Source organism: Eubalaena glacialis, chromosome 8, assembly GCF_028564815.1.
Source record: "Eubalaena glacialis isolate mEubGla1 chromosome 8, mEubGla1.1.hap2.+ XY, whole genome shotgun sequence".
Taxonomy (NCBI): domain Eukaryota; kingdom Metazoa; phylum Chordata; class Mammalia; order Artiodactyla; family Balaenidae; genus Eubalaena; species Eubalaena glacialis.
The window spans coordinates 15,172,640-15,198,908 of NC_083723.1; the positions used below are offsets into that span (position 1 = coordinate 15,172,640).

Below are 26,269 nucleotides of genomic sequence, written 5' to 3' on the forward strand. Positions count from 1 at the left end.
TACTAACCAAGCATCAGGGGCAGGGACTGAGTGAGACAAGTGAGGACATGAGGGTTCAAAATATAAGGAGGCACCTACTTGGACTGCTGACCCTCCACTAACATTACCCCAAGAGTGAGAGCCTCCTTAAATGCTGTGCCCTAGGTGTCTCACTGGAGTCACCCTACTCTTGGCGCTGGTCCCGGGGCTGATAACTAATTCATCTTTCGCCACAGACTTTCTGAGTAATTCTGGACAAGTTAGAGGTTAATCTCATGCAACTTCAAATTCCCTACCTGTAAAATCCCTGAAACACCCATACTGGGCATTGCTGTGAGGATCCAGAGGACTATATTTTGTAAACCCTAAACATTTATATTATTGTTGTTTTTCTTCTTCCTACCATATGAAATTTAAAGTTTTTTAAGGATCCTCTTCTGCAGTTCTCAGTATTAGACTAGCTGGGCACAACTAGACCACTGGGGATTTTTTTAAACAGGACAGATGCCTGGACTTTGCCTCAGACTAACTAAATCAGAATCTCTTAGTCTGGGGCTCAGGAATCAGTATATTTTACACTACTTGCTTATTAGTTGATCCTCTTTAACTTAATTTTTAGTGATTGCCCTACAGTTTGCGATGTACATCTTTAACTTATCATGTCTAACTTCAAATAACGTTGCAGCACTTTATGTCCAGTCTAAGAACCTTATAGCAGTATATTTCCAGCTCCTTCCGCCCTTCCCTTGTACTATTATTGTCGTATATTTTCCCTATACATAGGTTATAAAGCCCACGATCTATTGTTTCTGCTTTTCTCTAGTTCAGTGACCTTTTCAAGCAATTAAAAGTAAAAAACCAAAATCTTGTCTATTTACCTTAATTTTTACCATTTCTGGTACTCATTTCTTTGTACAGCTCCTGTTGGTATTAAAGTTCTTATATGGCAATGAGTTCCCCCAGCTTTTGTTTGTCTTTTAAAAAACGTGTATTTCACCTTTACTTTTGGAAGGTATTTTCACTGGGAATAGAATTCTAAAAGTCTGTCTTGATTTTTTATTTTTCAGTGCTTAAGAGATGCTAGCTACTCCATTGTATTCTGGCTTGCACAGTTTCTGAAGACTAGTCTTCTGTAATTCTTACGTTTGTACTTATTTTTTTTCTCTATTCTTGATTTTAAGCAGTTTGGTTTTGGTGTAGCTGTCTGTGTCTTGTTTGGTATTTATCCCTCTTGGGAGTCTATGAATTTCTTGGATGTGTACTTTGGTGTCTTCCTTACTTTATAAAATTCTTAGCCATTATCACTTCAAATATTTCTTCTGCCGCTCCCTCTCATCTCTTTGAGATTCCAATTACATGATGTTAGACTGTTTGATATTTGATATTGTATTATAAGTCTTGTATGCTTGATTCTTTTTTTTTTTTTAAACTTTTGCTCACTTTGTGGGGTTTTTTTAAGTGATTTTTTTAAAATTAATTAATTTATTTTTATTTTTGGCTTCATTGGGTCTTCATTGCTGGGTGTGGGCTTTCTCTAGTTGCGGCGAGCAGGGGCTACTCTTCATTGTGGTGTGTGGGCTTCTCATTGCAGTGGCTTCTCTTGTTGTGGAGCACGGGCTCTAGGCGTGCAGGCATCAGTAGTTGTGGCACGCAGCATCAGTAGTTGTGGCTCGCAGGCTCTAGAGCGCAGGCTCAGTAGTTGTGACGCACGGGCTTAGTTGCTCCACGGCATGTGGGATCCTCCCGGACCAGGGCTCGAACCCGTGTCCCCTGCATTGGCAGGCGGATTCTTAACCACTGTGCCACCAGGGAAGTCCCTCTCTGTGTTTTAATGAGAAAATTTTCTCTTCATTTCATTTGTCTTGAACTGTACTGTTTCTTTCCTCAGCTGTTTTAAGTCTAATGAAGAAATTTCTCCTCTCTGATAAATTTTATCATTTCCATTTGATTTCCATTTAGCTAAATTTCCATGTATCTGTTGAAATTCCCTATCTGTTTATGTATTTTGTCTACCTTTTCCAACTAGATACTTTAACATATTAGTCATAGTTATTTTAAAATTACTGACTGGGGACTTCCCTGGCAGTCCAGTGGTTAAGACTCTGCACTTCCACTGCAGGGGGCACAGGTTCAATCCCTGGTCAGGGAACTAAGATCCCACATGCTGCATGGGTGCAGCCCCCCAAAAAAAATTACTGACTAATACTTCCAACATTTGGGTCATGTCTGAGTCTGTTTCTGTTGCTTGCTCTGTCTTTTCTCATGGGCCGTTTTTCTTTTTTTAATGTGTGTGTTTCAAAATTTTTAATTGAATGCCAGACATCGTGTATAGAATAGTGAAGACTGGAGTAATATTTATGCCTGGAAATGGGCATGCCTTTTTGTCAAGCCAGTAGTGTGAGAGTTCAAATTAATCTGCTTGCAGCTTGAGCTGGATTTGTGTTTTGTTGTTGCTATTGTTACTTTCAGCGCACTGTCGCTTTCAAATTCCTGTAGAATTGGGCTGCTAATACCTTACACGTATATATTATAGTCCAACATCTCTAAAATTTTCAGACTCTTGGGTTGAAGTCTAGTTTTTGCCTCTACTTTGACCCACATTGGTTGGGCCCTTGGATGCCAGAGAGTTTTTCTCAGTGTTCCTGCCCCCCCTCAGATTTCAGGTGTCCTTGTGTGCCAGTATTTCAGAGGGGGTCTCTCTCCATACACTTGTCCTTTCTCCAGTGGTAGGCAGCTGTTTCTTGTTATTCAGTGCTGGGCTTGGAGTGGAGGCAAGGCTGTTTTATGTTATACTTTCCTGGCCTGTCGTAGGCAAAGTCGGCCTCATATGTGTGGTTGATCTTGAGCAGGAGTTTCCTGCCCCTACCCAAGTGGGATCAGACCTCTTCTTGTTGTAGGAATCAGATCTTGGGCCCAAGAGGGTTTTATGTTCCTCCCCTATGGGTTGAGATTTTTTCTCCCACTCTTCTGTGTGTTACAATTATTTTTGAATATATCTAGGGGTCCAAGGGATTCCTATCCATCACTGGGGCCAGATTGATTTTGCTTCTACCTTTCCCCCAGAATCAGTGGATCTCTGCCTGGTCTCTGTGGACCAGAGGATCTGTCGTTTCCTCCTCAAGTGGCTTAAGGCTTTTGCTTTGTAAAGAGAAAAATGTCCAAGGGAATGGGCAGGGCTTTGTATTTCTACCCCCATAGCCATCAGAGATCATCTCATTCTCACTTGCACTGCAAGGGAGTGTCTTGTGCCCAGACTTTCTCATAGCATCCAATGGAGGCCCAAGGAAAGAGCTTGCCCATAAGTGCAACTTCCCTTTGTGTCTTGGACACCCAGCTATTCCAAACTGACACGTTAGCCCACAATAGACCTTAAACAATGTGTTAAAATTTTAGCTGACTATTTCTTGTCCACTTGTATGGTGGCCACAGCTTTTACCTGCCAAAGGTGAAAGAGTTGGTATGTCTCATCTCTCCTTGAAGAGACTCATCCCTCTTTGGAATTGAGATTCCTTTATTGCCTTGTGACTTCATGTCTGTGATACAATCAAGACAATTTATGCTTTTATAAATTATCCAGATTTTTTTCTTGCTAGTGTGGCAGTAACATTCTTTGCAGCTCTCTATATCCTAACTGGAAACAAAAGTCTCTAGAAATCAATATATTTTTAAATCTCCTCAGATAATTTGAATGAACAAAAGGATTGACAAACACTTCTAGGAAAAAGGGTTTCTTAGGAAGTAAATCTGATTTATAGAACTGCTGTTAGTGTGAGTGCTATTAGAATTATAAAACCAAATCCTAATATTGTCTTGTACTATCTTCCAATGGAACATTTAAAGATCTAGAATAGAGACTAACAGAGAGTATAGGTTTATGTGCTTCCCTCAACCAGCTCTGGAATTTCTCTGGTCTTTGCAAATTCTGCCTTCACCTCCTCATGATTGTCCTAGGTATTATTGGAAGGGAGGCCTTTACCTCATGGTTTTCACACAAAGGAGCGGAGGCTGTAGTCTGTTTTCCAGGGATCATTTGTCTAGTGAAATTCTGGTTCACCTTGATCTCCGGTCAAGGTCCTCAGCTACTGCGGACAAGGAAGGCGTTTTGGCAGTCCAGAAGAGAGTCTGTGACCGTGTCTCTTTCTTAGCGCATGTGTTTCCCTGTTGGCAGAACCGCATTGCAAAGCGCAGCAGGAAGCTGGTAGACTATGACAGTGCCCGCCACCATCTGGAAGCTTTGCAGAGCTCCAAGAGGAAGGACGAGAGTCGCATCTCTAAGGTAGGGACCGATCCCACTCTTGTCACCACTCTCCATGTTCTGTGACCTATATAGCAACTTTGCTTTTGAAAATGAAATCTTTCCTTTCTCATGGAGATTGGAATCAGGACAGAATTGAAACTGAAGTACGGTGCTTGTGGGCTGCTGTCCATAATTTTTAAGTAACATTAAGGGTTTTCAGGTCATAGTAGAGTTCACATGGGTGACCCTGGCTCAACTTTCATCATAATAAACGTTCGCCCCCAGCAGTACTGCCTGATCAAAGAAAGTAATGCGGCCTTACATTCTTTCTGTGGTCGTGCTCCATACTTGATGCCAGAATGCAGATTCAGCTAGGAAATCAAGTATGAAATTCTCACACATAAATTGTGCTTGAGAGTACAGATGTGTACTACAATTGCATGACATGCTTTTTCTTTTAGAAAACCCATTTCCGGAGCTTTTACCATGTATGTCAGTCATTGGCTGACAACTCACTGGAGACACCTGCTGACTTCTCACTTGGCATCCAGTCTTGCCTTCCCCCATCTGCACACACACAGCTGCCTGGATGGCCTTTCTGCGGCACATATCTAGATAGAGTTTCTCCACTGCTTAAGTCTTTTAATGGCTCCCATTGCCTGTAGAAAAAAAATTCTAAATTCCTTACCATGGCCCATGCGACCTTCGCAATTTGGTTCTGACTCACCTCTCCATCCTTGTCAACTTTCAAGTCTTCTTTCCCCTCCTTTCCTTCCTCTACACATGTCCTAAGCTGGAGCCCCCGTGACCTACGATACCAGCTCCTGAGCAGCTGTGATAAGAGCTGCCCTTCACGTGAGGCCCCTGAGGTGCCAGGCACCATGTTCAACACTTCATTTACATCCTCTTTCTTTAATACTCACAACACCTGTGAGGTGGGCATTGCTATGTCCATTTTACGGATTTGAGGTGCACAAAGGTGGAGCAGTCTGACAAGTCCACATGGTTAGTGAGCTAGCATCCCAACTCCAGCAACTCCACCTTTTATGTATTGCAGTCCATTCTCCATCCCCTTTGTTAGCAAACATTTGCTCATTCTTCAAGATTTGATATCAAGTTAAAACATCACCTGCCCTATGGAACCTTCTCTATTCCTTGCACCATCTTCCTTAATAGCATGCTCCATAACAGCTTATAAGCCCTTTCTTGTAGTGTAATTACTTAGACTTCCCAATAGACAGGGAATTTCTTGGAGAAGCATCCATGTCCAGTATCCCGAGCAGAGCAGTGTATGTGACAGGCTGTTAATGAATTTTTGTAGAATGAATGACTCTGTAAGAGATGCAAGAGCAACCATTGTAATCAATCACGTTGTCCTTTTGAAATAAGATTCAGTATTTCACTTTTTTAAAAATTAATTATTTATTTATTTTTGGCTGCGTTGGGTCTTCGTTGCTGCGCGTGGGCTTTCTTTAGTTGCGGCGAGCAGGGGCTACTCTTTGTTGCAGTGCATGGGCTTCTCATTGCAGTGGCTTCTCTTGTTGCAGAGCACAGGCTCTGGGCACTCAGGCTTCAGTAGCTGTGGCACGTGGGCTCAGTAGTTGTGGCTCGCGGGCTTAGTTGCTCCGCGGCATGTGGGATCTTCCCGGGCCAGGGATCAAACCCATGTCTTCTGCATTGGCAGGTGGATTCTTAACCACTGCGCCACCAGGGAAGTCCCCAGTATTCCACTTTTATTGAAAAAAATCTTGTGGATTTTTACAGGATTCTCTCCTTCCCAAAATGTTTCCAGGATGCCATAAAGCTATTCCTATTTTATATTAAGTGATGTTGTTGTGTCTAGAAATGGCTTGTGTTTATGTGATATTTTTTAGTGTAAACATGTTATGTGTCACTTCTAGGCAGAAGAGGAATTTCAGAAAGCACAGAAAGTGTTTGAAGAGTTTAACGTTGACTTACAAGAAGAGTTACCATCGTTATGGTCAAGGTAAAGATGTTTCGGTACAGGTTATAGAAGTTCACAAACAATGAATATTCCTTATCTTGTCTTACTGCTTGTGATGCTTCAGCACTGTGTAATAGAAGTGTTCAATAATCTATAATTTCCAATATGGTAGCTACTTGCCACATGTATGACCGGGGAACTGAATTTTAAATTAAAATGATTTCTCTTTAACTCTTTTAAATTTAAATAACCTGATGTGGCTAGCAGCTACTACATTGGATGGCACAGTTTTAGACCTTGGTATATTTCTCAAGTGGAGACCCAAATCTCAATTAAGAACCATTAGGAGAACTGTCCTTAACCTTGAAATTTACAAGGATACTCTTTTAGCTTTTGGAAGAACTTCCTTTATTCCAATAGCTCATCTAGTCTTCTGTCTTTGATACGAAGCCTCTACTTTCAGCCCTTACCTGTTAACCCGAACTTCATTCCTATTTTAGACGTTAAATATTCTTCTTATTTACAGGTATTCTGCATTTCTCATGCCATTAAGTGCAGTTTTCCCACTCAGTGGTTGAACAAGAATTTGTTGGGTGAAGTGGGACCTTATATCTCTCAATTTCCATCAGCACCCCCATGCTACCACCCTGAATAAACAGAACTGTGCTTGTCATTCAGCACTGCTTTAAGTCAAATCCTAAATCTTGGCGAGGATATGGAGAAAAGGGAACCCTAGTACACTGTTGGTGAGACTGTAAATTGGTGCAGCCACTATGGAAAACAGTATGGAGGTTCCTCAGAAAACTAAAAATAGAATTACCATAGGATCCAGCAATCCTACTCCTGGGCATATATCCAGAAAAGATGAAAACTCTAATTCAAAAAGATATATGCGCCCCTATATTCATAACAGCACTATTCACAATAGCCAAAACATGGAAGCAACCTAAATGTCCATTGACAGATGAATGAATAAAGAAGAGATGGTACGTATATACAATGGAATACTACTCAGCCATAAAAAAGAACGAAATAATGCCATTTGCAGCAACATGGATGCAACTAGACATGATCATAAGTGAAGTTAAGTCAGAAAGAGAAAGACAAATCCCATATGATATCACTTATATGTGGAATCTAAAATATGGCACAAATGAACCTATCTATGAGACAGAAACAGACTTATAGGCAGAGTAGTCTTCTTCCATCGCAGGGGGCTCTGGGGGAAGCAGTGACCAGCTCCCAGCGGGGACAGGCTTCCCTCAGGGCAGTGCTGAGGGGTGAGCGTCCTGGCTGGCAAGCTGGGACTGCGGTAAGCTGAGCTTTTAATCCTTTCCACCATTTCCGAGAACAAAGAAACATCTTAATAAAGAAATTAAGTTGGCCTTGACAGCTGACCAGGAGGGACCTGAGGATGCCTCAGACAAGTCCTTTGGGGAAATGGTAATGTCTCAGAGTCCCTTGTTTATGAAGAACTTGTGAAATGAAACCTCCCAAGCAGATAATATGAGAATTCAGAGCCTGGTACTCTTTGTGGGTGTATATTTTACTGCTGGTGACACTAGTTTTTTACAAGCCAAGGTTATAGTCAGAATGTGCCCTTCCAGTGGAATGAGTGCCAAATTTGTTCATTCATTGGTTTGTTCGTTTGCTCATTCATTCATTCATTCATTCATGTATTCATGGACTATTTACTGCATGCCTGTTCTGTCCTGTTCTGCTATATTAGGTGCTGGGCCTATACTCATGAACTAGACCAAGGCAGTCCCTACTTTGAAAGAATCTCTGATTTCATAAATTGGAGAGAATCACTATATGATAAGTTGCATTAAAAATATTGAACTTTTTTCTCAATTAAATACATCTAGTTGATTTAATTTCTCAGTTCTAAAAGGAAACAATAAACATATTAGAAAATTGTGGATGTTTGTTTAGTCATTCTAAATAAGGTATTTCTCTCTAGTACTGTGCCAGTTTTTTCTCTAAGTAATCATTGATATAAACAAGATATGCTGTGTATCAGGAAACAGAATTTAAAGACAGAAGAAGGGGGATTCTTGTTTTTGCTCAATGTATTCAAAGTTCAATATGTTTAATAGAAAATCCCTTATAAATAAATAAGAATAAAACAAGCACCAGGAAATAAGCAAACTATGAATAGATGACTCACAAAAGGAGAAATTCAAATGGGTGATAAATAAATGAACGAAAAAATGTTAACTCACCTTTCATTAAAGGAATATACATAATTAAATAGTTGGTGAGATGCTAACTCTTTCTCATCATATTAACAAAGGTTTTGTGTCCAGTCACATTCAAAGTTGAGGGAATAGAAGGGGGAGCAGGTCGGCAGTGCCCATCGAAGCTTCTATTTTCTGTGCCTTTCACCCAGCATTTACAATCAAGAAGCTTATTCAAAGGAACTAGTAAAGCTGGGCCCGGAGTTCAAGTCATAGGTCTTCATTAGGGTTTTGTTTATTATAGTGAAAAATCGATGCAAATAAAACGATACCCACCATCAACTTCAACTTCACCCCCCTCCCCCATCTCTATTTAAATCTGACCCTTCTTCAGGGCAGCCTGTTTGTCCTCTCAAGCAGGTGTTTGCAGCTGGCGCAGGGACCATCACTCTCCTCTCCTCTTGGTTCCTTCAGCTGTTTCTGGCGTATCTGCTAATTTTTGCTATTTCATCATGTATGGCCTTTTGTGGTACCTTTAACACTCGCATGCTGTTCTGAAATCTGCTTCTTTCTCTCACCAGTATGAATGGAGCATATGTTCATCAGTCAGCCTTCACGTGCTCCTCCAACTGGATTGTTAGTGTCTGGAGCCACCTTAGCCCACCACCAGGTGTGCAGCCAGAGTTAGATAGTCTCTTTGTCTAGTAATTGAATGAGGAACTACCGTCTGCATGATTGGGGTCCTAGGCTGCCAGTTCAAGTGTCCCAGGAAGACTCCTTTGCAAACCATGCAAGAGCTGGGTCCCTCTGCACGATGTTGTCAGGACACGTGCAGTCTCTCCTCTCCCATCCAGCCTCTGTCTTAGTTAGCTTCCTCAAATACAGGTCCAAGTCCTCTCCTTTCCCCAGGTCCAACAGGGCCATGGGCTGTAAGTAACTGTTGCCTGCAAATAAATGCGTGCTTCCTGGTCTGGAAGGTCCTCTGTCTCCCCAGGCTGTCACCTCCCAGGCTTCTGATCTGACCCTCCGAGTACTAACTATTTCCCAAACACACTGTGCCAGGATTTTCTTTATTAACGTGTGTGTGCGTGTGTGTACAGACATATACATGACTATGTATATTACAGTTCTCCTGAACAGCGCAGGGTTGCTGACCCCCATACAGTCTAAAACCCGAATACTGCTAGCTCTGCCTCAAAAACAAAAGAATTGGTAAATGACTCATCCAAGGGCAGGAAACTGAAACGGTTCAGCTAGAATCAGAACTCAAACCCTAGTTCTTTTGACTCCACATATTATGATCTCTTATTGAACACAAGCTTTCCTCTACACTTAGTTAATTTAAAGATCTGTCAACTGAAAATACAGGTACTATCTTTATCGAAAAAATCCATGTGTAAGTGGATCTGCACAGTTCAAACCTGTGTTGTTCAAGGGTCAACTGTACTTTAAATAAATTAAAAGAAAAAATAGGTGAATTCAGGGCCACATGATCACTGTAGATAAAGAATATTAAGATTGAACGAAACATTCATTTGTCTTTCTCTGTCTGGCTTATTTCACTTAGCATAATACCCTCAAGGTCTATACGTCTTGTCACAAATGGCAGGATTTCCTTCTTTCTCATGGCTGAGTAATGTTTCATTGTATCTATATATCACATCTTCTTTATCCACTCATCAGTTGATGGACACTCGGATTGTTTCTGTATCTTGGCTATTGTGAATAACGCTGCAATGAACATGGAAGTGCAGGTATCTCTTTGAGATTCTGTCTCCAGTCCCTCACGTACATATATCCAGAAGTGGAATTGCTGGATCGTATGATAGTTCTATTTTTAATTTTTTGAGGAATCTCCATACTGTTTTCCATAGCAGCTGCACCAATGTACATTCCCACCAACAGTGCACAAGGGCTCCCTTTTCTCCACATCTTTGCCAACATTTGTTTTCTCTTGCCGTTCTGATGATATCCATTCTAAAAGGTGTGAGGTTATACTGCATGGTATCGCTTATATGTGGTATCTTTTTTTAAAAAAGGCAAACTCATAGAAACAGCGTAGAAAAGTGGTTGCCAGGTGCTGGCGGTGGGGGAAGTAGGGAGAGGTTGGTAAAAGGTACAAACTTTCAGCTCTAATGAATAAGGACTGAGGACCTAATGTAAAATATGGTGACTGTAGTTGATAACACTGTGTTATATAATTGAAATTTGCTAATAGAACTTAAATGTTCTACAAGAAAAAGATAAATATGTTAGGTAATGGGTGTGTTCATTAACTAGTTGGGGGGGAGTCCTTTCACAATGTATATATCAGGTCACCATCATGTCGCTTTAAATATCGTACAATTTTATTTGTCGATCAGACCTTAATGAAGCTGAAACAAAAAGATGAAGAAAACCCAAATAAACTAATCTTATAAAGAAAAAAAAAAGATTAAGTGAAACATGGTAGGAATCTAAGGTACAGGTTAAGCCCTAGGAGAAGTAAGTCTTATTGGTAGAATGGATTTTAGCACTCAACTATTGTTTCATTTCTGAACCTCTAAATTGAACTTCTAGCTTTTATTTTATTAAAATTCTAAGCCACGTAATTCATGAGAAAGCATGGAAATAACAACATTCATGCTTCAGCAGAATTTCTTGGCAAACATTCCATGCTTTTCTATTGCGTTTTCCTCCTTTTGCAACCAAATACTGGTTCTCTACTTATTAATTGCATGGCCTGGGACAGTAAAACTCTCTGTGCCTCAGTTTTTTTGGATATAAAATGAGAATCACTGCGTTGGGGGTTGTTATGAGGGTTAAGTGAGGGAATATAAGAAAGTGCTTAGATGGCTCTTCTTTTTATTGGCTTTAATGATGATGCAACATTCATCCACCTCTACTGTTTGGAATTTGACTCACCACAAGGCACAGCTAAGCCACTAGACGCCCCGTTTTCTCTACCCTTTCAACTTTTTGTTTAAATAAGAGGGGTGCCTACTGTGTATGGGCACATTCTTATTCCCCAATAAGTATTCTTATTATAAACTCCCTGAATATATGTTTATTCCATATATTAGACCTATTTAGTATTTCTGGTCCTTTCTTGCTCTTGATTGGCATTTGGAATCTAATTAACCAATCAGGATTCTGGGATGATTTTTGAGAATGTCATTGAAAAAAGAACATGAATTAAATCAAAGTAGTAATTTACTCATATGGAGTCAGAAGGACTGAATTAAATATAGAGTCCAAAGAGCCCTCGTTTAGAGCAAAGGGAACTTATACTGGGGATACTGGGCTGGATCCACTGAGCTGACTGGTGTGCTTACTATTAGGGACCTAAAAATGAAGACTGAGGGGACCTTGCTCATTTCACAGAAGCCCCCCACCATGACTTTACTTCACAAATGTGTTTGAGGTATTGCAAATGAATAGCTTGTGTTTTTATTTGTTCAATGAAAGTACACTCTCCCTTCAGCTGAAAAATTGTAATTAATTTGTAGGTTTTTTTATTTCTCTCTATCAAAACAAATTTCAGAATCCAAACATATGATACCAAAACTAGACCATTTATATTTTGTAAAAATTAATAAACTTCTCTATCTGAAAAGTTTTACAAGATACAAATCTAAAATACAAATGCTTAGGGCAGTGGTTCCAAAAGTGTTATCTCTGAGCCAGCGCCATCAGTATTACCTAGAGCTTGCTAGAAATTCAAATTCTCAGTCCCCACTTCAGACCTACTGAATCAGAAACAAACCTCCAAGTGATCCTGGTGCACATTGAAGTGTGAGAACCATATCTTGGGGTTATTACCAACACTCTAGGAAAGGTGGTGCTGTATACCAAAAGAAGCTGTTTTTGTTCATTAACAGATGAGGAAAGGTTGGGCCTACATTGGGTTAGGTATTTTTATTTAATCCAATGTTATTCAAAATTACGTAAAGAAAATCTGTTTTTAATATATGTCATTGCCATTGAAAATACAGTTTTGCTGACCGGTCTTTCCCATCTCTTCTTTCCTCTTTGTATCTCTACATGGTAGACGGGTTGGATTTTATGTCAATACTTTCAAAAATGTCTCTAGCCTAGAGGCCAAGTTTCATAAGGAAATTGCGGTGGTGAGTAATGAAGATTATTTTTCCTTATGGAATATAAAGTAAATGAATGTTTGTTCTAGAAGCAAATGAAATGGCACGGCATTATGCAAAGAATTCACTCTCTTTCATGTTTCTTTTAATAGTGTGTTATGACTCTCAATAATATTTCTACATTTTTTTTTGTAGTGACACACGGTTCTGTATATCTGGTAAAGATTTTAGTTTGTGCTTTCATGAATCCCTGCCTGCGTGTTACAGTCTTACAGTCTTTTTTTTTTTTTTCTTTCAGTCAGTTTTTAAAGTTGGATTTCCAAGTCTTTTAGGCTCAGGAAAAATTGGTCTCCAGATATTCACATAGTCAGCAGCTCTGTCATCGATTAATATTTCCTTAGTTCAGCAGGGAGGTTGTATGACTTTATCTCTAATGGAATCAATGTAAACAATAAGTTTTCCTGCTCTGGTTTGTATATATATTAGTTTATTTGTGTTTGTGGCCTGACAGTTTTGACATGAATTTTAAGTTGAACCCTATTCAGAGGTTAAATTATCCTGGGACCATCCATACTATCATAAGATTCTTAGTTTTTCAATAAACAATTCCTTTCTGGGGTCAGTAGTCTGAATTTGCACCAGAATGACTTACAGCAGTGGCCTCTGTCCCCTTAGCTTTGCCACAAACTATATGAAGTGATGACGAAATTGGGTGACCAGCACGCTGACAAGGCCTTCACCATTCAAGGAGCTCCCAGGTAGGCCATGTTCATCAGAGCCAAGTTCATGTCTGTACACCTTTAAAGCAAGGATTGTTGCAAATTCTGCAGTCTGTATCAGCCTATGCTCTTTTACTCATCCTCCAAAGATCTAAAACCAAGGAGCCTTTCCATCTGGAGGCTGACACCAGCCTTAGTTCTGTGCTTTTACATTGACTTTTAGCCTTCAGATGTATCTCCATGGACTTTTGCCATTGTCACAATAGAGTTGATATCTACCTCTCTCTGCTTTCCAGCAGTGGTGTCAGTTTTTTACATATAATTTCTTTTTTTTAAATAAATTTATTTATTTTTATTTATTTGTTTTTGGCTGCATTGGGTCTTTGTTGCTGTGCATGGGCTTTTCTTTAGTTGCGGCGAGCGGGGGCTACTCTTCGTTGCAGTGCGCGGGCTTCTCATTGCGGTGGCTTCTCTTGTTGTGGAGCACGGGCTCTAGGCGCATGGGCTTCAGTAGTTGTGGCGCGTGAGCTCAGTAGTTGTGGCACACGGGCTTAGTTGCTCTGCGGCATGTGGGATCTTCCCAGACCAGGGCTCGAACCCGTGTCCCCTGCATTGACAGGCGGATTCTTAACTGCTGTGCCACCAGGGAAGTTCCTTACATATAATTTCTAGTTGTGCACTTGTTACTTTAGTTGGAGAAGAAGGGAATTCCCCAAACTCACAACAGTTAGTCCTGATACTTATTATTGGTGCTTATACCTTTAATGAATCCATTTGGGGAAAGGAAAAAGGAAGTAGGTGAGACCTCACCATCATCTTACCTCCTACCTTGACCTTGCAAGCACTGCGTTGTTTTGGTTTTGTTGAACGTTGGTTTGGTTTTATTTTGAGTACACCAGTCAGTTATACCAAAGGCTCAGTGATCCGTAAGTAAATGGTCTACATTGCCAGGGTTTGGATTCACAGTAGCTTTCTCCTGTGATTTGGGAATCCCTTTTATCCATCCTTCTCAGACATTATGTACTCAAGTAATGCAGGCTAGTGAGGCTTGGGTTGGAAGTCAGAAGACTCGGCTTTCAAGTTTCTGACTCTGCAGTTAATTTGCTTTGCCTTCCTTGAGTAAGTTCAATAACCTCTCTGGTTTAAGAGCTCTTTTTTAATCAACAGAAATAAAAATGTGCTATTAAACTAAACAGCTTCTAAGGTAATATGCAGTCCTGACATTTTGTACTTACGATTTTAACATCAATTAATGTATACATGATACACACGCATTTATAAAAACACACATACTCTTACACAGGCACCACCACCTCCATAGATTAGTGTTTGGAACTCCCCGGAAATAGGTAATTTTCTTATTTGATGCTCCTTGGTCTAGCTGTACTTGTAATCCCTACTCTGGCTGCTATTCTAAGTGAGCATTAAGTATATTTTCTTTGTCTAAGGGAAAGAATGTTGCCTAAAAGAATACAGGAACGGGATAGAGCTGCTGTTTCCAATACAATTATTTCAATATGAGGTTAGAAACCAAGAAAGAATTGTAATAAGAATATCACAGTGACATTTGGGTGATTTAGAGATGCAGTGCATGGGAAAAGGTTGTTCCCTTACACAGAGAGGAAAGGGACAAAGGCATCTGGAAGTTTCGATGTTGCTGAATCAGATGCAATGAAGAAAAAGCGGGGCCACGACCACTTAACAAATGTTCTTCATTTTTTTCAATGTTCCTCCGCAAAACGAGGTGGTGAGTGAGCTCAGCGGGGTCTCCATTTGGCATAGATTGGGGGCTGTGCTTCCCAGCAGAGGCCATGATTGCTGGCACGGCCCCAATCATGCATGTGTCCGCGTCTTGTCCACGGGACCTATGCCCTCAGCCCCTTGAATACGTAGACCCTGCTGCTGTGTACGTGCTCATTTATTTGGGGGTGCAGACCTTGTTCCCTCAATCTGTAGAGTTTAGAAATTCTTAGAGAGTAGGATGTATCCCGAGTGGTGTCTTAGCTGTTGCATTTGGGCTGATGACAAGCATCTGGCCTGGTGCCAGGAATGTAGTGGGCTCTCAGGAAACAGTACAGACTCTCATCCATCACATAATATGTTTGCAGTTTCAAGCTGTCTGAGTTGAGTCACTGTGCCATAAGGTGTAGAAAGAGAAATAATGAATTAATTTCTAAATGTCATCAGAAAGCACTCCTACAAAATCTTAATGAGTGCTATCCTAAGGATGCCTTTTAATACCCCATTAATCATTTGGGGGGTAGGTTTTGCTATAGATTATGCCACAGCAAGAGTCTCTTATAAATCAAAAGTAAAATTAGTTCAATTAATTCAGCTTATGTTTGGAAGATCCTTGCAGAGTCTGTCTGGCCCAGTGGAAAGAACAAGGGTTCGCATTACCAGGGCCAGAATTCAGATCCACTAAATTGCCCAGTGACTTTAGGGATTCTTTATCCTCTCCGTGCCCTACTTTACTTACCTGTAAAGTGGGGACAATCGTGCATGGGCCTTGTGATGATTAGAGATAATATATGAACGGGATCTGGCACACAGTGGACGATAGATAGTACCAGTTACCACATCACCGTTGCTAATAACCAGAATTAACAGGAAGAGGGAGTAGATAACCAGAAGTACCTGGAATGCCTCAGTTTTTCTGTGGGAAGGAGGGCCCCTGAGAAATAAGTTCTGTTCCTTAGAAGGAGCCCTGCTTACTCTCTGTGTTCATCCAGCGACTCGGGTCCTCTCCGTATTGCAAAGACGCCATCGCCGCCCGAGGAGCCTTCACCCATCCCGAGCCCGACAGCTAGTCCCAATCACACGCTGGCACCCGCATCTCCTGCACCAGCCCGGCCTCGGTCACCCTCGCAGGTAGGAAGAGATCACATGTATAATATTAGGGGGACTGGAAAAACTGGTGCTGAGTTGACCGCACCTGGGATGATTCTATGGGGCGGGGACATTGACAAGAGTTTCCAGTCAGGCAGATTCTGAGGTGGGAGCCTTGGGCATTGTGATCGTCACCAAGGAATCAGCTTCTTTTTCTTACTTGGATTTTTACGTTTCCTCACATACCCTCCGCTTGAGTGTGTTGAGACGTCTTTCCACAATCTCAGCTTCCTCAGGCTCGCATGCTCTCCTTTTCTCAGAATCCTGTCCTTTAAGGTTCTGTCGAATCCTACCTTTTCCATGAAGCCTCCCTCCTGTTAGTGCTTTAGGTAACATCTGGAGCGAGAAAGGCCACGACGTGTATGTCATTTCACGGTTTTTGCATCACCCACAGTATATTGCACATGCGCTCAACAAAAATGATGGAACAGGTGTTTGAAAGAAACAGAAAGGGCCAAGCAAAGATAAATACAGGGAAGAATGGCCACCCTTATCTTCCCTGCTTTTGGCAAAAATGAAATTCCTATGGGGAAACTTGAAGTCTCCAATCCAGTTCAAGCTTTCTTGTGTATGGTTGAAACTAAGGAACGTTGTAAGAAGATATGAATAATGGATAGATCTCTAAAATGCTGATTTTCTAAAATAGTGGAGTGCCGAGTGAGATGTATGCTGCTGATGGTGGTCTCACTGACTCCAGTGAAAAGCTTGCTGGATTTTAGTTCTAGAATTCTAATGCACTGCTGAAGTGAGAAATCATTTTCAGTTGACTTCAGAGAAGGTATTGCCTTAGTTTAACTTGAGAGGCACAGGTACACGTGTGTATAGCACTTGGGTTGAGATGGGTGGAGCCTCATAGCCTGAATTTTTCTCATTGAACCACTGGTTGTCAGAGCTCTGAGGGCCACCCAAGCAGGCGTTCTTTGCCTGAATCACGTGGGCTTATTTCTCTAAGCAGACCTACATTTCAATCAGCAATCAATCTGTTCCCCTAGCTCTGTTCACGTGACATTTCTGCATGTCTCCCATGCCATCTTTGCCTGAATTAACCCGTTTGTTTGTGTGATGCTTCTTAGACAAGGAAAGGGCCTCCCGTCCCACCTCTCCCTAAAGTCACCCCAACAAAGGAGCTGCAGCAGGAGAACATCATCAGTTTCTTCGAGGACAACTTTGTTCCGGAAATCAGTGTGACGACACCTTCTCAGGTGAGTGCCTGATTCAGAGCTGGGATGTTCACTAAAGCACCACAGCAGAGGGACTCTCAGAGCTCATCTCTAAGGAAGGTGGCAGATGTTGAAGCCAGCAATGTAATTTTAGTTGTCGTTCAGGTTTGCTTTATCAATACTTGGTATGTCTAAAGGGTTCTCAAATGGGAGATGCACGGTATTTGAAAAGACTCATTTTTCCCACTGTTAAGAGTTGTACATCCTTCCTATAGAAAGCTGGGAAAAATACTAAGTGTAAAGTGAAGAATTTTAATAATCCCTTAAGTCATAACACTAACATAGCCGCTGATACATTTTGGTTTACTTTCTTTTAGCTATTTTTTCTTTTAGTTTTTTTGTTTTATCAATTTTGCAGCACAGAATTCGGATTGTATCGTTATGTATTCCTGAATTTTCTGCTTCATCTTACTGAGCATTTTTTCATGTCATAATATTGTCTTTTCCAAAAAAAAAGTTTGACCGGGGTATTCTATCAGATGGATGTAACCAACCGCTGATGGTGGTCACAGGTTACTTCCACTTTTTCTGTTACTTTACCAGCACCTTGGTGATATCAATATATATTAATACACGTTTGCGCCTTTTATCATTTCTTCCATATTGCTCCCTAGTAGAGGATAGGAAAATGAAATTCAAAGAGGTGAATATTAAGTCTTTTGACCTTTAGCAGGAGTAAATGTATTCATTTACATGACTTGGCACCAGCGTTCCCCCTGCTTTCCAAGATACCTGATTGTGTGTTTGTTCCATCTACAGCGACTCTCAATGTTATACCTACACCTGTCCCAGTTTGGTTGTCCCGTTGCCTCAAGGATAGTCTTGACTTAGTTGCTCCTAATGCCCTCAAAGCCATCTCTTTGTTAAGAGTGAATGTCCCCAGAGAAGTCATGCCAATATCATTTCCTCCTGGTGTTCTCAGGGTCAGAAATAATTTTAACATTTTGCAAGGGGTGCAAACACAACCATTGTAATTACTGAGTACATCCATAACAACACTACATATTGTATCCCAATTACAATTGCATCCTGTCGATAATAAGGGAAATAATGTACTAGAAACAAGGAGCTCAGAAAATAAAAACTCAGAAGCAGTGCAGTGGCACATCATAATTTCTCATCTCTTTCGGGGGCATTTATGGATCAGCACGATGATTTAGCTGTTGTTTTCCTTCTCCTGTTGTTTGTATGAGACGCTGAATTTGGTTAGCTAATTAGAACTTGAAATGTGATTTAGCAGCTCCTTTGAGGAGGGGGAATTGCACTTTTATCCGTACGTGGACCAATTATATCTGTGGATACACAGATGCCATCAGGGATAGCCGTCTTAGAGCCAAATGATCTTACCCAGCATCCGCCATGGCCCTGGCACCAAACTTGAGCAGTTTTCATTTCCAAGTTGTGCTGTCCCTTTGTATTTCTAACAGCTCATTCTGTTTTTAGCTACATCAGTTTAAAAGTGACAGTGTTTTAGGGTGATAATACCCTTACTCAAGTTGCTTTCACCTGGACCCTACGAGAGCATCCTCGCAATTCCATCGTCAACAGAGAATGTGGCCACCTAGAAGCCGTGTGTATTTAGCTCAGGACATGTAGCAGCTGAGGCCACTGAAGTAGAGAAAACGTGACACAGAGACTGGTTCTGAAGTAAAGATGGGGTTTAAAAGAGTTCTTTCTTTGAAAATGTTTTTTTATTTGCAGTTTGCTGGCTCACATAAGGGTCCTTTACAGTGGGGGAAAAAAAAGAATCAAAGCACTTCTAAAAATTACAGATGCCAGAAGAGGTGCCTCAGTCCTTCTAAGAGTGTTAACGTGTGCTGGTGTTGTTGAGTGAGAGTGATGGGCAAAGCCAAGAGTTAGGGAGAGGAGAGGGAGAGGAAGCACCTTTCAAAGCAGAAACGTCTCCAGCTGTGGCCGGAGCAGCTGTGGCTGCTGCAGTGACACAGTTAGCTGGTGGAGCCCCCTTGCCCCAGCTTGGATAGTCTGTATGCACGACTCCAAGGCTGTTGGAAAGGGAAGGAAAAGCATCTCCCATTTTGCAATATATATTAATACACGTTTGCGCCTTTTATCATTTCTTTTTTTTTTTTTTAGAACTTTACAACAGGTTTTTATTTTTGCTTCATATCTATTACAGTGTTTGAAACCTAAAGAAATACACTTTCTCTTCAAATTTGGATGTGTATATAAATATCATTTGTCTGGACTCAGCACACTCAATGCCATGGTTTCTTGGCCTGTATCTGCTCTGAAATCAGCAAGCTTTGTCTGTCTACCGTTTATAGCTTACCGGCTGAGTCACGTCCATCAGTGTGCCAGGTGACTTTGAAAGAAGTAACCCCCAGAGACATTATGGGGGTGCATTTTGGGGGTTCAACTTCATATAGATTGTTTTCTTTTAATCTGGGAAGGAGACAGAAAGGAGTTTCTGTCATTTTCTTCTGGATCTAGGTGGCAACATGGTTCTAGCAGGTGGACCCCAGTATATAACTCGAAGCATTTCCATCGACTCAATGGCTGTGAGTCTTATGTCACAATAAGAGCAGGGGTGAATCAAGGATTTATATTTCAGTCTGCTTTCTCGCTTATTGAGTGATATAATCTAACTTTATTTAATTTCATTTATTTTTTCTTTTTTGAAGTATAGTTGATTTACAATGTTAGTTTCTGGCGTACAGCAAAGTGATTCATATATATATTTATATATAAATTTTATCTTACTATTTTAAAAATGTTTAATGGGTCATTTTACTTTTAACAAATAGATTTATGCCCCCAGTTTGCTATTTTTATCATTTGCATAAAGGGGAAGAAAAGCATTTGTATTAATCCCACCTAGAAGCTCAAGATGTGATGAATGAAATATTCCTCATCTCTGATGGATTTGTATGTTTCATACACCAGGCTTCGTCACAGCAATAATTCTCTCTTGAGAACATCCTGGGATTGGAAACAGAAATCCATCAGGTCTACAGAGCCCTCTAATGGCCCAAACCTTAAATGTAGCATGTGTATTCGGGAAATATATATTTCCCAGAATCTTCTCTGGAAATATCCTTATCTGCTTATAGGGAGATGCCTGCTTATCAAGACCACAGGGTTAACTTTGCTCTTCTGGTTCTGTGTTTACAAATATGGACCCGATAAAGGACAAATCCATCCCTCCATGTTTTTAACTCCCAGGAACTTAAATAGGAAGAAATCCTGTGTGTGTGTGTGTGTGTGTGTGTGTGTGTGCGCGCGCGCGTGCATGCACGCACCTGCGTTATTCTTTTAAAACAGCATTTTCCATCTAGTCCCATGAGATGCTGTGAAAAGGGCATCTTTGATCATAGAAGGGTGGGGGCTGCATCTCCTTTTGCATTTTTCATAGTCCCTATAAGTCCCTATAAGCATGTATGGGAGTTCTGCAACAAAATCTCTGTGTACTTTCTTTAAATCAGAGCTTCTCAAATAATCTCCCATTCCCCTCAAAATACTCTATTCTTAGGAAATGGATTTTTGGTAAACATTTTTAAGAGGAAGATTTAAAAAGTATTACGTCCCTGGAAACCAAATATATGGGAAATAAATAAGATTTTTACAGGAGATCAAGACCAAAAAAAACAATCATGTATATAAATACACATAGATATATGTGTACATGCAAGGTTGTCTCCTTTTTTCCTCAAAAAATGTCCTGGACTGCTTTCTGTGCTGACTTGATGACTTAACTTTAATTCAGATATTCACTCTCCCCTCCCACCAGGCCTTTCCTTAGGGATTGTGGTCCTGAGCAAATACTTTCTTTGGCACAGGGGCTCTCCATATAAGCAGTCTGAGTCACTTGATGTGAGCATACCAGCAGCATCCTGGTGGCCAGCCTCACGGGATCCCATAAGTGAAATGCCATGCTGGCCAGTGGGAAAAGTCTGCTCACCAGCCACCCTCTCCGAAGCAGGCCTGGCCACCAAGTTCCAGGACAACCTGGTGGTTTATGAGCCCCAGATTCCTGGGGCATGAGATGGACCCTCCCTGTGGAGTTAGGGTGGGAGAATGCTCCAAAGTGGAAAGATGGGGGCCGGACCCATGCAGGTCCTGGTCCAGGGGTGTCCTGCTTGGATGGCACTGCTAGCTGTAGCTGGTTCCCACAACCAGAGGGTGATCTAAAAAATTCCAAGAAAGGTGCTCAAAAGCGTGGGGACCCCTTGAGAGGCAGGGCTAGGGGCAGGGTCCCTTCTTGCCTATTTTCCTGTCAAATAGCAGCGAGGAAGAAAAGATGGCTTGTTTTTGGATTTTTTTCATAGCAGATATCCCAACTATTTGGTCTAAATCTTTTCCCAACAGTGACGTCACATATTTTCTCTCTTTGATATAGCTTTCTTGTTTACGAATCCAAAGGGGTTATCTTCTGAACACCCCAGCTTGTTCCTCCAAGCCCTCCTGTCACACTGATGTGTGGGAAGGCAAGACCTCAGCACAGCCTTTAAATCGTGTGACCGTCGGGATCAAGTCAGCACTATTTACTTTGCTACTCTTAGATCTCCGTTCTCCAGCCTAAGGCTGCATCTTACACTTTAAGTTCGTGAAATCATCCTCTTTTTCCTAGCCAATCAAACTGAAATAGATTTTTCAACTTGCAAAATACGTTCACGAGACAGCCCTTTTTCATCTTCCCAATCCTGATGGGGCCAGCCTGCGATTATTTACATGTGCGTCACTGGCTTCCTGGGTGTCTGTAACCTGCTTTTAAATACCGCCCTGGCTTTTCTTTTCAATGTAGCGTATTTCTGGACCAGCTGCTTCTACTTTCAGTTGATATTTTTTTCAAAGTAAACATGTTAACATTCTTTGAAGACAAAGAATTAATAAGATGAAAATCGGAAAGAGGAAAAAATAGTGCTTTTCAAGCCCAGAGTCAGTCAGTATGGGTTGAAATTTATTTCTTTACATACGGATATACAGTAGTTGAAAAGTCTAGCATTATTCTCCTTAATTGCCTTTGTACCTTTGTGGAAAATTAGTTGTCCATATGTATATAGTTCTATTTCTGGGCTGGTTTTCCATTGATCTTTTTGCTTACGTTTATGCCAGTACCACACTATCTTGATGACTGTCCCTTTATACCGTCTTGAAACCAGATAGGGTTAGTCCTTCAACTTTGTTATTCTAGGTTCTTTGAGTTTCCATATGAATTTTAGAATCAATTCGTAAGTTTCTACAAACTTTTGGGACATTGTATTAGATTTCTAGGGCTGTCGTAATAAAGCACCACAAATAGCGTGGCTTAAAATAACAGGCATTTATTCTCTCACAGTTCTGCGGCTAGAAGTCCAAGATCAAGGTGTCAGCAGGGCCGTGTTCCCTCTGAAAGGCTCTGGGGGAGGATTCTTTCTTGCACCTCTAATTTCTGTTGGTTGTTGGCAGTCCTTGGTCTTCATTGGTGTGTAGACCCATCATTCCACTCTCTGCCTCTGTCATCACACTGCATTTTCCCTGTTTGTCTGTGTGCTCTGTATCTTCACATGGCATTGTCTTTGTGTCTTTATATCCAGAATTCCCTCTTCTTATAAGGACACCAGCTATTGCATTAAGGCCCATCCTAATCCAGTATGACCTCATGTTATTTTCATTACATCTGCAAAGAACCTATTGCCAAATAAGGTCACATTCAGAGGTTTCTGATGGATGTGAATTTTACAGGAGACTGGGTGGGCACAGTATTCAACCCAATACAGATGATTGGAATTGCATTGATTCAATAGATCAATTTGGGAAGCATTGACATCTTAATAATATTGAGTTGTCTGACCCATAAACACAGTATATCTCTCCCTTTATTAAGGTCTTTAACTTATCTTTGCCGTGTTTTGTAGTATTTAGTATACAAGCATTTCACATCTTTTGTTGGGTTTATCCCTAAGTATTTCGTATTTTTAGTGTGACTGTAAATCATATTTTAAAAATTTCAGTTTCTGGGTGTTTATACTGTTATATATAAATATAACTGATTTTTGTATATTGATGCTGTATCCTGCAGCCTTGTTAAACCCAATATTAGTTCCTTAGCTTTTTTGCAGATTTCACTGGATTTTCTATATAGGTGATTGTATCTTCTGTGAATAAAGATAGTATTATTTCTTCCTTTCTAATTTGGATGCCCTTTATTTCTTTTTCCTGCCTTATTTCACTGTCTAGTACTGCCAGTATAATGTCGAAAATAAATGGTGAAGAAGTTGTCCTTGCCTTGATCTTAGGGGAAAAGCGTCCAGTCTTTTGTTATTAAGCATGATGATAGCTGTAGGTTTTTGTAGATACCCTTTATCAGGTTGAGGAAGTTGACTTTTTTACCTATCATGCATTCCTGAGATAAATTCCATTTGGTCATGATGCATTATACTTGTATACATATTTTTATTCAATTTGCCAAAGCTTTTTCTAGAGTTTTTCTGTCTATATTCATGAGGTTTATTAGTCCACAGGGTGTTTTTTTAAAACAACATCTTTGTCTGATTTTAGTACCAGGGTAATGCTTGCCTCATAGAATGAATTGGGAAGTAGTCCCTCATCTTCAATTTTCCAGGAAAGATTATATGGGACTGGTATTTTTTCTTCCTTAAATATGTGGTAGAATTCAACAGAGAAGCCATCTGGGCCTGAAGGGTTGTTATTACTATTATTATTATTATTAATGGACAAATGTCTTAAACTATAAATGCAATTCCTTGAATCGATATAGAGCAATTCAAGTCATTTCTTTGTGAGTAAGCCTTGGGAGTTTGTGTTTCTAAGAAATTTGTCTGTTTCATCTAAGTTGTCAAATGTATTGGAATAAAGTGGTTCATAATATTTCCTTAATATTCTTTCTAATGTCTGTGGCTCTGCCCCCACTCTCATTTCTTTTTTTTTTTTTTAATTAATTAATTTATTTATTTTTGGCTGCCTTGGGTCTTCGTTGCTGCGTGCGGGCTTTCTCTAGTTGCAGCGAGCGGGAGCTACTCTTCGTTGCAGTGCGCAGGCTTCTCATTGCGGTGGCTTCGCTTGTTGCGGAGCATATGCTGTAGGCGCACAGGCTTCAGTGATTGTGGCTCGCGGGCTCTAGAGCGTAGGCTCAGTAGTTGTGGCGCACAAGCTTAGTTGTTCCGCGGCATGTGGCATCTTCCCGGACCAGGGTTTGAACCTGTGTCCCTTGCATTGGCAGGCAGATTCTAAACCACTGCGCCACCAGGGAAGTCCCCCTTACTTTTTAAATCTTAGCTTCCTAGGGGGCTTACAGCAGTGGGTGACTGTAACGGGTCCAAGTCTTAGCCCAACTTATCTACTTGGTCCTCTGTAAATCTTGACGTGAGTCTTCTGAGCTGGCAGAGAAGGAGATTCCTTGGATCTTGGTGGCTTTAGGATACATTTCTCAGACATTCTCTTTGTTGCCTGGACTTGGAGCTGAGCAAAGGATAAGAACTGGAGCCTGGGCCATGTACCTGAGCATCTTAGGTGATACTTGGCTGGAGGTGGTTATTTCGCCTCTCATCACACATAACTAGTGACTCTGGGAGCCCATGTATGAGCCAGCTAAATGGTAAATTATCAAAGCGTGCTTTGGGGATATCAGCTGAAATTGGAGGGTTATACATGGAATAGATCATGAAGTCTGATCAGATTCAAGCTCGTGCATGTTTTGTTTTGTTTTAACAGAATGAAGTCCCTGAGGTGAAGAAAGAGGAGACCTTGTTGGATCTGGACTTTGATCCTTTCAAGCCCGACATGCCCTCTGTGGGTTCTGCTGGAGTAACCCACTCACCCATGTCGCAGGTACCAAGTGGATTTTTTGATGTTTGGGGCTGATATTTCATAAACTTTAATAAGCTCAGTAAGGCATTTTGCTGACCCCTCTCCCTTTCACGTGACTATTGACTTTTCTTTTCAGTTGACAAATATTTCCTAATGGGAAGGAAGGGTAGAAAGAGGACTTGATCACTGTCAATTATTCTCAACCTCCCCTACCATTAGCTTCCTCTACCCACAGAGCTGGGATAACATACATTCCAGTTTGCCAGGAATCATCCATCTCAGAATGGTAATCCACAGAACCACATTTGTACTCAGAAGTGTCCAGGTTTGGATGATACATTTTATGGCTTCCCAAAATAAGACTGTTTCTTTGGGCTTGGGGTTTAATCTTCTTACTGTTTTCTCTACTTTCCTTCCTCATACTTTGCAAATTAAGGCATGTTTGAAATCACCATGAGATTTTGCCCCAACAGGAATTATTTTTCAGTACTGATAGTTCTGAACTGGATGATGGTGACGATGGCCTATGTGTTCTTGATCATGGCTTGATGCAGAGTTGGCCTTGCTTATCCAAGCTTACCCCTGCTCACGACTTCCTCCCTCTCAACATTTTTCCCATTTCAGTAGTTATTATGATCTCATTGTCTATCAGAGAGATACTGGTGGTGGATGCTGTCATGACCTGTGGGTGACTCCTCTGGAATATAGTTACTTCACAGTTGTCTCTCCTCATGGAAGGAAGTTAACTCAGAATTTTTGCTACCCGGAAATTGTTTATGTCAGTATTTTTGATGTGGTCGGGGCCTCACATTTGAGTTTGGGAAAATCCAAGGATGCTACAATGTACTTCAAATTAATTAATCATGGTGTATTGCAAAACTCAACTTAGGAAGTGAGACCCAGCTCAACTTCCTGGTCGTGAAGCCTTCTTGATACAGTAAACCAGTGGGGCACAGACAGCTCACTGTGACCCTCAATAAATAAAACTCCTCTTTAATCCATATTTTGTTCCAGAATGTGATTGGATTTCTGCAGGCCTCCAGGTTGTGATATTGGAATAAAATAAAAATAAAAATCTGAGACATCAATAAAGCAGGCAATTAAGTAGATTAGACACTAGTTGGAAAGGTACTTTGCAAAAAAAAAAAAAATGGGTCTCTTAGATGAATGTTTCAGGAAGTTCTATTAATTCCCTTTTAAGATATTCGTGATGTGCCTTAGAATAATAAGGGCTCCAAGAAGTCCTACAATTTAAAA

At 40.8% G+C, this 26,269-nt stretch overlaps 1 protein-coding gene across 2 annotated transcripts in view; it reads left to right on the top strand.

The window, feature by feature from the left end:
- The window catches only part of AMPH (amphiphysin), a 189,643-nt gene that overhangs the window by 122,065 nt on the left and 41,309 nt on the right, over positions 1 to 26,269 (top strand). For both annotated transcript variants that reach the window (XM_061197580.1, XM_061197581.1), the window contains exons 6-12: positions 4,148 to 4,255; positions 6,118 to 6,203; positions 12,372 to 12,447; positions 13,093 to 13,175; positions 15,869 to 16,007; positions 17,099 to 17,227; positions 24,917 to 25,033. In XM_061197580.1, coding sequence (XP_061053563.1) covers positions 4,148 to 4,255; positions 6,118 to 6,203; positions 12,372 to 12,447; positions 13,093 to 13,175; positions 15,869 to 16,007; positions 17,099 to 17,227; positions 24,917 to 25,033 — 738 coding nt within the window. The remainder of the gene's footprint in view (positions 1 to 4,147; positions 4,256 to 6,117; positions 6,204 to 12,371; positions 12,448 to 13,092; positions 13,176 to 15,868; positions 16,008 to 17,098; positions 17,228 to 24,916; positions 25,034 to 26,269) is intronic.